The sequence below is a fragment of the Anolis sagrei genome, chromosome 6 (genome assembly GCF_037176765.1).
Source record: "Anolis sagrei isolate rAnoSag1 chromosome 6, rAnoSag1.mat, whole genome shotgun sequence".
Classification (NCBI taxonomy): Eukaryota; Metazoa; Chordata; class Lepidosauria; order Squamata; family Dactyloidae; genus Anolis; species Anolis sagrei.
The window spans coordinates 26179477-26194879 of NC_090026.1; the positions used below are offsets into that span (position 1 = coordinate 26179477).

A 15403-nucleotide genomic window follows, 5' to 3' on the forward strand; every position below is an offset into this window, starting at 1 on the left:
GACTGCTCTATTCTTAGAAACAGTATCACTTAGAGAACAGACTCCTATCTGTCTCACACACAGGGCAATAAGCTCTCTTATACTTTCCCTAAGTATAAGAAGACAAGACTCTCTTTTACTGGTCCTCTCCACAAAGTAAAAACCTAGCCCTTGTCTCAACCTTATTCCCTATTCCTTAAGGCTCACTTTAAAGCTTTCTTTCCCTGTCAGACTCCTATTTAGCTTCCTCTCCTAAAAATCCCTTCCTTCTGTGTCTGATGTCAAGACACTTCTCCTCTCTTGTCAAAAGCTGACAGCCTCTTTCCCTCTCTCAACCGACTCCTCCCCTAATTGCTCTGACCAATCAGGAGTCGGCTTGACTCCTCCTCCTGCTTCTGCCTGTCTTTCAAGATGACAGCTACTGATACTCAGGCTTCGGCCTGGTCGCCTAAAAGGTAGCTTTCACTACAGTATGCTTCTGGAATGTCAGTCCTTTTAACCTTAGCAAACATCTCTTTGGGATCATCTAGGTCTTCCAGCATGACACTAGAAGACGTAGGCATTCTTACAGATAATGTATTAACAGGATCTGCTCTGCAAATAATCAAATCTTCAAAAGTTAAACTTGCAGATCTGAAGGACTGAATGTACAAAGACAATATTCTGTTTTAGATACACTTTAAAAATCAGTTTACACCTACCTTATACATATAAATGTTGTTTCATTTTACACTGTAAATTGTTTTGATTTTTTATTATTTAAAGTTGCATACAATTATAATAAGCAATTAATCTTTATCTAAAGCTTGTTTGCTTGCTTGAGAGACAAAAAGAAGGGAGAGAAGTAGTTGTTTCTGTGGGCAACAGTTCATTCATATATTATTGTTAAAACACAGATATTACATATCATTCAAATAGGCAAATGAACAAGGCAAGATCACATCTGGAAAATATATTTGTGTGAATGTGTGCTTAATAACTGTAAAGTATTACAACTCAGTCACACATCTTATTCATACTGCATAATTTCAGATGTATGCATCGATGAGTAACACATTTCTACATATACATCATATGGTCTATTTCAGTCCTTTCCTTCAATGAAAAGCATTTATAGAATCATTTAATCATAGAGTTGGAAGACACCACATGGGCCATCTAGTCCATGTATCATTATGAGATTACATTGTATGTACAGAAGGTTATTTTATTGACTTCCGTTTCTTAAACAAGTGGTCCTTAATGTTCATGTTTGGTTTCAGCAAGATAATGTACACTTTAGGAGCAAAAATAAAACTCAGTAATCCAACACTCGAGGCCAAAATAGAGAAGATTTCCACAGCTACCATGTACTTGCCTTTGGTACTCAGATAGGTTGGAATAAAGGTTATCCAGACACTGCAAAACACTAGCATACTGAAGGTGATAAATTTGGCTTCATTGAATGCGTCAGGTAGTTTCCTTGCTAGATAGGCTAGGGTGAAACTAACACTGGCCAGAATACCCAGGTAGCCTAGGACAATGTAGAACATGGTAGATGAGCCTTCATTACATTGTACTACAATTTCTGCAGGTTGCGAGACTTTATCAGTCTCTGGGAATGGAGGAGAGGTGCCTAGCCAGATGGTACAAATTCCAACTTGGATAGCAGAAAAAATAAAGATAATGTAGTGGGATAATTTTTTGCCAACCCATTTAATTATTTTCCCCCCAGGATTTGTGGCTATGAATGCTATGACCACAGTCATTGTTTTGGTCAACACACAAGAAAGTGCAAAAGTAAAGATGTTGCCAAAAGCAACCTGTCTAAGAAGGCAAGTCACTATGCTGGGTTGTCCAATGAATATCAAGGAGCAAAGGAAGCAGAGGAAAATGGAAATTAGCAGAAGATAAGTAAGGTCCCGATTTGTCGCTTTGACAATTGGTGTATTCTGGTGTCTAATAAATATTCCAAATACTGAGGCTGTGAGTAGAGACAAGAAAACTGCAGCAGACACCAGACTGATCCCCAAAGGTTCGTCATAAGTAAGAAAAGTGATGACTTTGGGAACACATCTGTTTTGTTTCTTGTTTGGACGCTCCTCTTCTGGACATTTGTAACAATAATGTGCATCTGAAAAAGTAGAAAGATCTTCCTGTGCAATGTTATCTGTACCAGGCTTTCTCAAACCTTTTAACCCCGAGGAAGCCTTCAAATAATTTCCAGGCCTCAAAGAACCATTCCAAAAAAAATGATTACATCTATCGCTCAAAGAAAATATCATGATCAGGATCTCCCAAGGAACCCCTAAAGACCTGTCTCAGAACTCAGGGACCTGTGGTTGAGAAGCCCTGCTTTATACATCGGCAAAGCAAACAAGTAGACATGCGTATTGGTTTACTTAGATTGTAAAGACACTGAACTGAACAAAGAAATGCATCAAACACTTGGGAGACCAGTGGTTGATGAGCTGTATTAAGCTTCACAACTCTGAATATGTTTAGTATTAAAATTACAACTATACAACCAGGCCCGTAGCCAGGATTTCGTTTCCGGGGGGGGGGGGGGGGGGGGGCTAATTTTTTTTCAGGGCGGGTTTCGGGGGGGGCTGAGTTTCGGGGGGGGGGTGAGTCTGAGTGAAAGAGGGTCTACCCTAGCAAACCTTTTGTATCATTACCCCAATACCCCCATGCATATGGGATATATTGAGTATGGTGATCAGATCATGATATGAATAAACATAACAGTTTAAATAATGCACCAGTAAGGCCTTTTCGCGAACCACCATGAGAATTTCAGGGGGGGGGGCTGAAGCCCCTCAAGCCCCCCCACCCCGCCCCCGGCTACATGCCTGTATACAACATTGTTTGTTGTTGTTGTTCATTCGTTCAGTCGTCTCCGACTCTTCATGACCTCATGGACCAGCCCACGCCAGAGCTCCCTGTTGGCCGTTACCACCCCCAGCTCCCTCAAGGTCAGTCCAGTCACTTCAAGGATGCCATCCATCCATCTTGCCCTTGGTCGGCCCCTCTTCCTTTTGCCTTCCACTTTCCCCAGCATAATTGTCTTCTCTAGGCTTTCCTGTCTCCTCATGATGTGACCAAAGTACTTCAACTTTGTCTCTAGTATCTTTCCCGCCAGTGAGCAGCCGGGCTTTATTTCCTGGAGGATGGACTGGTTGGATCTTCTTGCAGTCCAAGGCACTCTCAGAACTTTCCTCCAACACCACAGCTCAAAAGCATCGATCTTCCTTCGCTCAGCCTTCCCTAAGGTCCAGCTCTCACATCCGTAGGTTACTACAGGGAATACCATGGCTTTGACTAGGCGGATCTTTGTTGCCAGTCTGATGTCTCTACTCTTTACTATTTTATCGAGATTGGACATTGCTCTCCTCCCAAGAAGTAAGCGTCTTCTGATTTCCTGGCCACAGTCTGCATCTGCAGTAATCTTTGCACCTAGAAATACAAAGTCTGTCACGGCCTCCACAGTTTCTCCCTCTATTTTCCAGTTGTCAATCATTCTTGTTGCCATAATCTTGGTTTTTTTGACGTTTAGCTGCAACCCGGCTTTTGCGCTTTCTTCTTTCACCTTGATTAGAAGGCTCCTCAGCTCCTCCTCGCTTTCGGCCATCAGAGTGGTGTCATCTGCATATCTGAGGTTGTTAATGTTTCTTCCAGCAATTTTCACCCCAGCTTTGCATTCATCCAGCCCCGCACATCGCATGATGTGTTCTGCATACAAGTTAAAAAGGTTGGGTGAGAGGATGCAGCCTTGCCGTACGCCTTTCCCAATCTTGAACCAGTCTGTTGTTCCGTGGTCAGTTCTTACTGTTGCTACTTGGTCCTTGTACAGATTCCTCAGGAGAGAGACAAGGTGGCTTGGGATGCCCATCCCACCAAGAACTTGCCACAATTTATTATGATCCACACAGTCAAAGGCTTTAGAATAGTCAATGAAGCAGAAGTAGATGTTTTTCTGAAACTCCCTGCCTTTCTCCATTATCCAGCGGATATTGGCAATTTGGTCTCTGGTTCCTCTGCCTTTTCTAAACCCAGCTTGAACATCTGGCAACTCTCGCTCCATGTATTGCTGGAGTCTTCCTTGCAGGATCTTGAGCATTACCTTACTGGCATGAGAAATAAGGGCCACTGTACGGAAGTTGGAGCAGTCTTTCGCATTTCCCTTTTTTGGTATGGGGATATAAGTTGTTTTTTTCCAGTCTGATGGCCATTCTTGTGTTTTCCATATTTGCTGGCAAATGGCATGCATCACCTTGACAGCATCATCTTTTAAGATTTTAAACAGTTCAGCTGAGATCCCGTCGTCTCCTGCTGCCTTGTTGTTAGCAATGCTTCTTAAGGCCCATTCAACCTCACGCCTCAGGATGTCTGGTTCTAATTCATTCACCACACCATCATAACTATCCTCAATATTATTATCCTTCCTATACAGATCTTCTGTATAGTCTCGCCACCTTCTCTTAATCTCTTCAGCTTCTGTTAGGTCCCTGCCATCTTTGTTTCTTATCATACCAATTTTTGCCTGAAATTTACCTCCAATGTTTCTAATTTTCTGGAAGAGGTCTCTTGTCCTTCCTATTCTGTTGTCTTCTTCCACTTCCATGCATTGCTTATTTAAAAATAGTTCCTTATCTCTTCTGGCTAACCTCTGGAATTGCGCATTTAACTGGGCATATCTCCCCTTATCCCTCTTTCCTTTTGCTTTCCTCCTTTCTTGGGCTACTTCCAGTGTCTCAGCAGACAACCATTTTGCCTTCTTGGTTTTCTTTTTCTTTGGGACGTACTTTGTTGCTGCCTCCTGAACAATGTCTCGGACTTCTGTCCATAGTTCTTCTGGGGCTCTGTTTACTAAATCTAGTATTACACTAATGTTTTGTGTCTAACATAATATTGCCATAGAATGGAAAAAAAAGGAACACTTAGATAAGCCATTCAAAAATGTATGAATGGTTCTATATGCTGAATTAATTCATTTCAAAACTATAGCCTTTTTTACATATATTTTACTTTAGTACATTGACTGGAATCCTAGTAGAGCACTTTACCACCGTGACAGTACACTATTATCCCAACTGTCTACCAGTCATGAAGACTCACTGTGGTCCTCATTGGGAGTACCAAGCAACCTGTTTGTCCCTGAATCCAGCCAACAACGGATCTGGACCAAACTTGGTACACAGACCCAACATGGCCAACTGCAACTACTGTCAGAGTTTGGGGGTGATTGCTCTGGGAATCTGGGAGTCGTGGTTCAGCCTTATCCAGAGAGCACTGACGGATCTGGACCAACGACAGATCTGGACCAAACTTCAGTGATATTACCTAACATCCCAAAACAAACAATCCCTTCTTCTAATAACCCAGGCACCACCGGGTCCCAAACTAGTATTAATAAATAATGTTTTTGGAGCCCCCAGTAATGCAGCAGGTTAAACCTCTGAGTTGCTGAACTTGCAAATCCAGGGAATGGGGTGAGCTCCCTCAGTTAGCCCCTGCTTATGCCAACCTAGCAGTTCAAAAACATGCAAATATGAGTAGACCAATAGGTACCTCTATGGCAGGAAGGTAACGGCACTCCATGCAGTCACTCCATGCTGGCCACATGACCTTGGATGGATAAGGCTGGCTCTTTGTCTTAGAAATGGAGATGAGCACCACCACCACCACCCCAAATCAGACTTAATGTCAGGGGAAACCTTTACCTTATTTAATGTTTACACATGTCCTAGTTTATTGTCTAATTGTCTAATTGGGTTTATTACTACATAGTCCTCACTACAACATTTAATTCTTTCATTATAAGTTCACTGTTAATTATTGTTTATTATTTTGTACTATTCCTCATGTTGTTTGTTACTTTGTAAGGCATTGAGTGTTTGTATTGGGAGAGAAGTGCGGTCTAGAAATAAAGTTGTTGTTGTTGTTATCCAATCTGCCTATCTGTTGGGGAGGCTTGTTGATTTAAAAGATTTAAAAGTGAAGGGGAAGGCTGTTTTTGACATTTGGACTGTGGGACAACCAATGATACCATGATAACAAAATTACATTATCTGATCTGTAATTGACAATAGTACCAACCAAGCTGGTTTTAAACAAATTTTAATCAAATTTTTATTCTAATATTTATTTTCAAAGTTCTACTTTATTTTCATTGATCCTGGAATCTCTTACCAGTTTGGTTTGAAATTGTTCCTTCGGGGCAACATAAGCAATGATAGCAGCAAGGTAGCTGTCCTTCAAGAATCTTCATGTTGTACCCTGGATGGCATCTCTCAGTACAAGTTGACTTAGGCACCATCTAATCATAAATGGAAGAAACGTCAGTTTAATTGAATACATTGATTTTATTCAACATAACCTGAAATTTTCTATTGCACTTCCAGTAATGCAGCACTTTAATGACCTAGGCAGTTTTCTATTTAATTCTAATGTAAACAGATAAGAAAACATGAGCTTCCTTTTCTCCCCCCCCCTCCCCCCCCCCAATGTTTTTGTTGATATCTAGGGGGGGAAGATACAATTCCCATAGAGCCATCCAAATGCGATTACCAAAAATGCTCCTGTGAAATGTAATTTCTCCAATGATTGCTAAAGCTGCAGTGAAATGTTCAAAACTGGAAAACCCACCTGGTTGAAAGCATTAGGCCATGTAATGGCATCTTCCTTAATAGTAAACCTTTGGTCTGAGGAAGTCTCGGAATCCATTGCTCCAATTCTTACTTTTATAAAGGATTTATTGGGGAAAACAACCCAGTTCAGTATGTCATATCCAGTGGACAATTCCATGTTGTCATTGAAAAACACCTCTTCCCCAGCACTATTGTTGAAATGGATTTTTCTCAAAAACCAGTGAAGCTAGTTGGGAAGAGAGATCTTTATTATTTACCAAAAGTGATTGAAGTCAGGCATGTAGCCGGGGGGGGGGGGGGCTTGAGGGGGTATTGGGGTAATGATACAAAAGATTTGCTAGGGTAGACCCTCTTTCACTCAGACTCAGCCCCCCCCCCGAAACTCAGCCCCCCTGAAAAAAAATTACCCCCCCCCCCCCCGAAACGAAATCCTGGCTACGGGCCTGATTGAAGTATAAAATAGTTAACCAGTTTTGTCCATTACCTTCCATGACTGTAGTGGCCGATTACTCAGTTTTGGATTTTCTAATGAATCCAAAGCATATGCCAAGGCATAAACAGCATTATAGATACTATAGCTGTCACCAGACATGTCCATTTCAAATACAGTCTGAGGAAGACTCTCCAGCTTTTCCTCCCCTGTACAAATTTTGAATTTTTGTGTGTTGTTGTAGAAATTAGGACTTATACAATCAAATGCATCATGCCAGAAGTATTGGAGGAAATTATTATCATGATGCTGGTAAGGGTTAAATTCCTGGAGAAAAGTCTTAAATCTTGGGACATTGTGTTTGTGGACCATAAAAGACAAGGAACCATGGAAGTGTTTGACATCCCAGTCATTCAGGAAAACCTTTGAGCTGAAATCCCACTGTGCTGTTGTGACCCAAACCTTCTCTATGAACTTCTCTGTCAGTTGTTCATAGTTGTGGAGCAGTATGTTTAACCCAATCATGAGGGATGTTGCCCCATATGCAACAATCACATTGGCTTTTGTAAAAATAAGATTTTTCAAAACAGTGACACTACTGAATTCATAGTATGGGGATCCATTAATTGTCTGTGGAAAGAAAAATGGAGCCTTTTCGGTAAAAGCCACACAGATGCTGTTTCTAGTGAGAACTGATTTTAGGCTTTGCACAAACTCTTCCCCTTGGTTGTCATCTGAAACAATGAGGCCAACCCATGTCCAGCTGAAATAGCTTAGCAACTGCACTATCCCATCAAACTGAACAGCTTCACTTGGCACCATTTGATAGGAAAAGGGGTAACGAATCTTATCACTCATTGCTGAATGGGTTGAGCCACAAATCAGCTGGAAAAAAAACAACACAGTGATTTTCACAACCAATTCCAAAATACAAAAAAAAACAACAACCATATTTTCCCCCTTTTTAATAGAACAAAATCAATGGCACTTTAATTTGTAGTGGGCTGGCATTATTTCCACTAATGCTTTAAAATGAATCCAAAAGACTAATTTTCAAGGAAATTGATACCATGTTAATTGATTACAGCCTAAACAATCAAGTGTTTTTTGCATCTTCTAGGATAACAAACCATATTGTGGATTTCAACCCTACTTTCATTTCTTTAAATAGGTGGAGATCCAAGAAAGTTCGTGCCAAATAATATTTCGTAGGCACCAACTACATTGCTACATAATCTGTTCAAAACAGGGCCTTCTCGGTGGTGGCCCCTCGGCTGTGGGACGCCTTCCCTAATGAGATTAGATCTGCCCTCCTCCCTCATGACCTTCTGAAAGAAGCTTAAACCCTAGTTATGGGATCAAATGTTCACAGAATAGATGGTTTTAACAGACTGTTTTTAGCTGATGGCAATGGAGTGAAGATAATTTTAATGGACTGTTGAACTAACATGGAGGATGACATGAAATGACGAATTGTTTTAATATATTTATAACTGTTTTTAATATAGGTAAAGTGTATATTATGTTGTGAATTGTTCAGCACTGAATGGTGCCTGCTGGTAGCCGTCCTGAATAAATAATAAATATAATCTGGATTCCAAAACTGAAATATATTGCAGTGTTGATCCAATCCTAGTCACTAGATCAGTGGTTCCAACCTGTAGGTCTGGGAGTTGGGGACCAACCTGTAGGTCCCCAACTCCCAGAAATCCTATCCACTGATAAACTGGCTGGGTTTCTGGGAGCTGTAGGCCAAAACACCTGGAGACCCACAGGTTGAGAGCCAGTGCTCTAGGTGCATCTACACTGTAGAGTATATTTATTTTCTTACTATATTTGTACCCTTCCCTTCTCAACCCCTAGGGGGACTCAGAGTGGCTTCACATTCATGCAGTTTGATACCTCTTTAACTGCCCCTGGCTCAATGCTGTGGGATCCTGTAAGCCGCAGTTTAGTGGAGCACCAGCACTCTTTGGCAGAGAACAGTAACGGCCCTGTACAACTTCAACTCCTATGATTCTATAACATTAAGCCTTGACAGTTACAATGGTGTTAAATTGCATTAATTCTACAGTGTAGATGCACCCTCTGCTGGCCTTACAATGTAACAATTTGCTAGGTTCACTTGAAGCATAAATGAAGGTCTCTGACCAAGTGCTAGTTATCTATAGTTGCCTGGTTCTGAAAATAAGCTTATCTAAGGATGAAAAATGGCACTAATACTCTGGAAAGATACTACTTCCTCCAAACTTACACATCTTTGCATTTAGTAGCATATCCAGAGTTTATCCCGAACCCTTTATTACCTAAGGTAATAAAGTATCCAATCGATACTATTGCCCACCTTCAGGTTCACTGTACTATAGAACAGACAGGTTGGTTCTGAAGCAACTCACTCTTCCCTTTGAATAAAACTACCCAGAATATTATTTTTTAGCAGAACCAGTATTGAAAAAATGAAGAAGGTTTCTACAAACACAGCCATTCAATATTAGCATGCAGAAGTGCATCTGCATGTCAACATTGAAGTATCTATGTTGTTGCTTATGATGCTCGTTTTATTGTTTATGATGGTGTTATTCTTATGTTGTTTTAATATTTTACTGTTTTGTTTTTAATTGTATGTTGCCTTGGGCTTGGCCCCATGTAAGCCGCCCCAAGTCCCTTCGGGGAGATGGAGGCGAGGTAGAAAAATAAAGTTCTTCTTCTTCTAGTGTAACTGTGTTCTCCTGTCCACCACAGGCATGATAACCAGTAACTGCTTCTGGATTCCCTTACTGAATAGGAAAACACAGGTAAAATGAAGCAGCAGAGAAGTCTGTCTCATCAGTTATTCCCAACATGTTGGGAATACAACTGGAGGCTGGCAAAAGAAAAATATATTCCATGATGCATTTAGAACAAAGTTTCAAGTGCTCATAAAGTGGTTTAACTTTTTTTTGCTTCCTTGTACAAGTTTTTCTTGACTGCTTACATTTCTTTCAATTCATGTGTGCATATTCTTAATTTTGGACTTTAAAAAATGTTCTGAGATGTGTTGAGCTGTTCTTTTTCATGGTGCAATACTCTACCCTTCTTCTTTCCATGTTACTTCTGTATCTGATACCAAAATTTCCTGTTAAAGAGGGAAAGCCTAGGAACACATCCACTTTGATAGCTGAGCTATATCAGTTACAATTACCAGTCATTTCTTTGCACTAAATTTGCTCACGGTAGAGCCAGCCCACACAATAGCATTTGATTTATTTTTTCTACAGCTACGCTGTACTTTATTGTTTATCTTCTACACCTACCTGGGACACTTTGTAGAGACCTAAAATAGTGGCCGTCTGAGTAGAGGTTTCAGAACTGAGTGCTCCAACAACGGCAGGGATCTTGTATGGTCTTCCACATCTGTAATTAGGGATGTTTTCTTTTTGTATTGAAAAAAGGGACAGGGTTATTTCATAGCTGAATCTCGGTTCAAAGAAGTTGTCGCAGATGTGGAAGCCCAGTGAGATATTGGATAATAGGTCTGGGTGATTGTTGATCTCCTCCACAGCAAAAATGAAAGCCAAGGCATGCTGGCAGTTCTTACTTACAACCCTAAATTGGAAATAATATAGTCTCATTTATTTCTATTCATTTTCAGTGCAGGATTTTTCTCATCAGGGTTTAAAATATGTTTTAATCACTTTTTAAAATGTTGTTATTTTTCATCTCTAATGAGAAGTAAATCAATTACTAAAAGCAAATAAAAGTATGGATCAAACCACATAGAGCTGAAAACAGTCCTACTCTATCCCATATCCAGGAAAAATTATTTTTTTGCAACCATGAAAATGGAACATAAAACATGGAAAACCATGCTGAAAATGTCTTGTCATTAGTTTTGCCATTGCACTTTTTAATGACTCCTTATATTACCCGTTTTGCATTGGTTATATTTTTACAACTTTGATACAGCACTTGTCTTTCACACTACCATTCTACAATTGATAAATTTTATACTAAATATGTGTTAAACAATCAAAATGCCTTTACAAATTATATTTAAAAATATCTAGAAACATTGCCCATTACTTATTAAGTATAGAAAATACACAACCACATTCTATAAGGACTTACTTAAAGGGATATTCAGTATAACTGATGGGGAAAGTATTGAAGAATTCTTCAGGAAGCCCAATAGTAAGCAAAGATAAAATTGCACCAATAACATAGTCACCTGGCTTAAAATAGCCATCTTTATATCTGTGTGCTTTTGCTTTCCAGTTTCCCTTTGATGTTGGGCTGATTGCCTGAAAACAAGAAACAAGCAAGAGCAGCAAGAAAAGCATATCATATCTTGCTAATCTACTGAAAATTTCATTCATGTCCACCAAAGAAGGCATATGATATATTTGGAGCCACTGAATATTGGAGAAGAAAAACATATTTCTGCCCTTCATCTTGTTCTGAGATATTATTCACTCACCTAGCAATAATTTCCCTCAATCCAGCTTTCAATTGCAGGAATGCTATTCATAGCAGGCTTCATAACTTATGTAGGTTTTTGTCAATATCTGAAATTGATTGACTGTTTTGCCACATGGAAAAAATCTCAATTACAGTATTTTTGCATAATTACAGGGAATATAATTATTTCTCCAGTGTCTTTGGTTCTGTGTAGTCGACCATCTGGAGCAGTGGTTTTCAACCTGTGGGTCCCCATGGGTTTTGGCCTACAACTCCCAGAAATCTTAGCCATTTTATCAAAACATCTGGGGATCCACAGGTTGAGAACCACTGATCTGGAGGAAACAAGTCTTGTGAAATTATATAGTGGGCCAATAGTGTGTTGTTAGTCCCATTCTCTGTTTTTGAAAACTGAAATGCATATTCAAACAGAAACGCACCAGCATGTCAGGGATACTAACTGATATATAGGATATAACAGGTTTTTATGGAAGAAATATATGACTCTATCTAGATTAGAGGCAAAAGCAAGTGGTGATAATGTGAGAAAACATAGAGACAAAAGTACTATGATGAGAAACCCAACACAATGAAATCACAACTGTTTCATCTCCCATTATCTTTTCTTAAGATCTTTTCTTCTTCAAGATTACATTACATTACCAATGAAGCATTTCATATTTAGAGACATAAATCCTAATTCACATCAAAGATGAAGTAAAGGAGAAATTACTTTAGGATATAGTCCTAGTCAAAGAAGCATGCTGTAATACGTTATACAAATGTCAATCAAAGAACTCGGGTAAAGTTTCCACTTTTGTTCCAATAAGACCAGCCTCTTAAATCATACTGAAGTCCTAGACAAGGGGTGGGCAAATTGTGGTCCATGGGTTGCATGCAGCCTCTAGGGCTATTTCTTTGACTTTAAGTCCCCCTACTTTGCTTAAATAGTATCTACATTGCTATTTGCAGATATTAATTCAGCTACAACCTACAATGTTGCAAAGTTCTGTGCAGCAGCATACAAAATCCATCAGGGAATGACTAGTCCCAAAAGTTAACTGTGTGTCCAGTAATCTTCTTCTCTGAATCTACAATTTGGTGATGGATCAGGGCATTGTATGCTTTTTACCCTGTTTCCCCTTCCCTTCTGCTCCCTCACACGTATTGTACTTCAGTAGTTATATTTATATTTTTAATGTACCAAACATACCAAGTTTGTATGAAAATGTGACTCTATTTCCTGTGCTGGTCAATGACCGAAATAAATGATTTGATTTGTTATCTACATTGCCCCCCGCCCCCCTGTGCCATGCTCTCCAAAGAACATGGGAGTATTTTTCACCATATCCCAGAGCCCTAGATCATTATAAACCAAGAAAATGCCCTCTTTTTTCTTCTTCCCTTCCCTTCCTTCCTTCTTTAAAATCAAAAGTGATTTCTAGTTGAAAAAGTCTTCTCCCATGCCAAAACATGTATTATGGCTTAAAACATGGTGGCATGTCCTGTTAAGTTCATAGATGCCATGGGGAGAGGAATGGGGATTAAAGTAGGATGTGAAGGGGAGGCAGGGGCATCTCCCTAGCCTGTCACAGTTGCCCACTAGTGCCCTAAACTATGTCAGGTCGAAGCTGCTTCTTCCTTTAGGAAACATTATTCCATTCTTTCCTGATGTGTTTGGAGCAGTTTATTTCTTTCTCTTCCATGTTTCTATTTCAGCAAATATTGGGTTTAAACATTGTAGTATAAATCTAGAAAGCAGTATCTGAATCCCTGTTATATTGTGGAAACACATTGGGTTACTTTGCCATCCAATCCCCGAAATAAGGAGACCACACGATGTATTGGGTTCAAATTTGGGCAACTTTATTAACTGTTACCAGTTTAAATTTGCAACTATTAACTATAGCTTAACTTTTGAGTGTGTGTTAGATTTGGTGAGAGCTAAATACCAGGTAGTGGTCCTTCCCGACCCATGACTGGCAACAAATTAGGGAGAAACACCAGGCCTTGGCCTTGGCCTTGATTGCTGTTATGTTGTGGAAGCACATTGGGTTACCTTGTGCAATTTGCATTCTTTCAGTCTCTTCACTTTTAGGGTCACCATTAGTCGGGAATAACATGAAGGCACACAGCAACAACAATTACTATAGTAACACAGAATATTTTTTGTAGTTCAGTAAAACACTTCATTGTTGCATCAATAAATATGATTTAATACATTAACTGGTTGGTCCATAGGAATTTTACAATTCATACTGGTTATACAAAGGCTTTACAGTACAACCCATATAAAAGCATTGATCCCAACAATGAGGTCATTTCAAAATTTATTTTACCACAATATACTTATTCAAACATCTATCTACTTTTTTGTTGAGACAGCATTCATTTTTTCAATAACTTTCTCAGGGATGCCTGGATTTCCTTATTTCTAAGGCTATAGATAATAGGATTTAACAGAGGAGTTACAACAGTGTAAGAAAATGATAAAAGCTTGTCCACTGGTGGAGAATAGCTGGATTTGGGTTTTAAATACATAGAACTAGCTGTTCCATAAAAGAGGACAACCACTATTAAATGTGAAGAGCAGGTGGAGAAAGCTCTATATCTGCTCTCCAAGACTGGCATTCTGATGATAGTGAAGATAATACCAATGTAAGATAGAATTATCAGCAGGAAAGGTAGCATTATGGCCATCAGAGCCACCCCAATGACTTGAAGTTCATTTAGGAAAGTGTCTCCACAGACTAATTCCAACAATGGCTGCACCTCGCAGAAGAAGTGGTCTATGGACACACCACAAAATGGCAAGCTAAATGTGACAGTGGTGTGGACGAGCCCAACGACAGTCCCACAGACATATGAACCAGTTACCATCTTCCAGCAAATATTCCTGCTCATAATTGTTGTGTAACGCAAAGGGCAACATATGGCAACATACCTGTCAAATGCCATTGCAGCCAGCAGAAAGCATTCAGCTACCCCAAAAAAGAGGAAGAGAAACATCTGCACAGCACATCCCAGGAAGGAAATGACATTAGGTTTCACCATTAAATTTTCTAATAGTTTGGGGATGATGACTGACATATAGCAAGCCTCTAAGCAGGCCAAGTGCATTAGAAAGAAGTACATAGGTGTGCTAAGCACAGGGTCAGATTTTACTATTAGAATAATCATAGTATTTGTCATTAAGGTGATTATGTACAGAAACAACAATAATGCAAAGATTAAAAAATGAAATTGGTGAGTTTCATTAAACCCCACAAGTATAAATCCAGACAGAATTGTGGCATTTTCTTCCATACTCATATTTCCATGGCATATCTTAATTAAATTCTTTGACCATTTATTTCACAATTTATTCTTCTAGAGTCATTTTCCCCTTTTGCTTTATTTTCACATAGAGTTGCTTAACAATTTAGGAATCACTTTTTTTCTGCTGATCAATAATATAACTTCTTGATTAAACATATTCTTGAAGTTGAAGAAATCATTTGAATTTTCTTGCTTTTATTTTATAGGTTAGCTTCTTTTTCTAGTTCATTATATATGGAAATCTTCACTCTATAAAATAACCCCCCAAAAGCAGCATTAAAAAAACACAAGCACACATGCTGTTTAATTATTGCATCAGAAGAAGTCACAAACATGAAACCAATGAAAAATAAGGGCAAATATCATCAGCATTCTAAGTATAGAACAGGGAAGATGGGATTAAAGTTGTTCCCTCCCTGGCAGTCTGATGACTAATTTGATTTAAACGTGAGCTACAAGTTATGTAGTTTAGGTTTTAAGTACTAGGTCTGGTGTTATTTACAAATTCCCTGAAGTCTTCAGATTGGTTTAGGGACAATTCTATTCATCCATTTCTGTTTTAGGCTGAGGGCTCCCCAACCACCCAAATCTGTATACTTTGTCACTTTCA

The 15403-nt window shown here is 39.3% G+C and overlaps 1 protein-coding gene and 1 pseudogene across 1 annotated transcript; both read right to left on the minus strand.

Moving 5' to 3' along the window:
- Positions 1 to 1181: 1181 nt before the first annotated feature.
- LOC137097427 (vomeronasal type-2 receptor 26-like) lies at positions 1182 to 7896 on the minus strand (annotated as a pseudogene).
- Positions 7897 to 13863: 5967 nt separating this feature from the next.
- On the minus strand, positions 13864 to 14787 carry LOC132778041 (olfactory receptor 10C1-like). Its single transcript, XM_060780649.2, has one exon. The coding sequence runs from the start codon at positions 14785 to 14787 to the stop codon at positions 13864 to 13866; it is 924 nt and encodes a 307-aa protein (XP_060636632.2).
- Between the last annotated feature and the right edge of the window lie 616 nt (positions 14788 to 15403).

Bases quoted from the DNA above. Each gene is read 5' to 3' on its own strand.
- LOC132778041 (XM_060780649.2), bottom strand. From the start codon at position 14,787: ATGAGTATGGAAGAAAATGCCACAATTCTGTCTGGATTTATACTTGTG.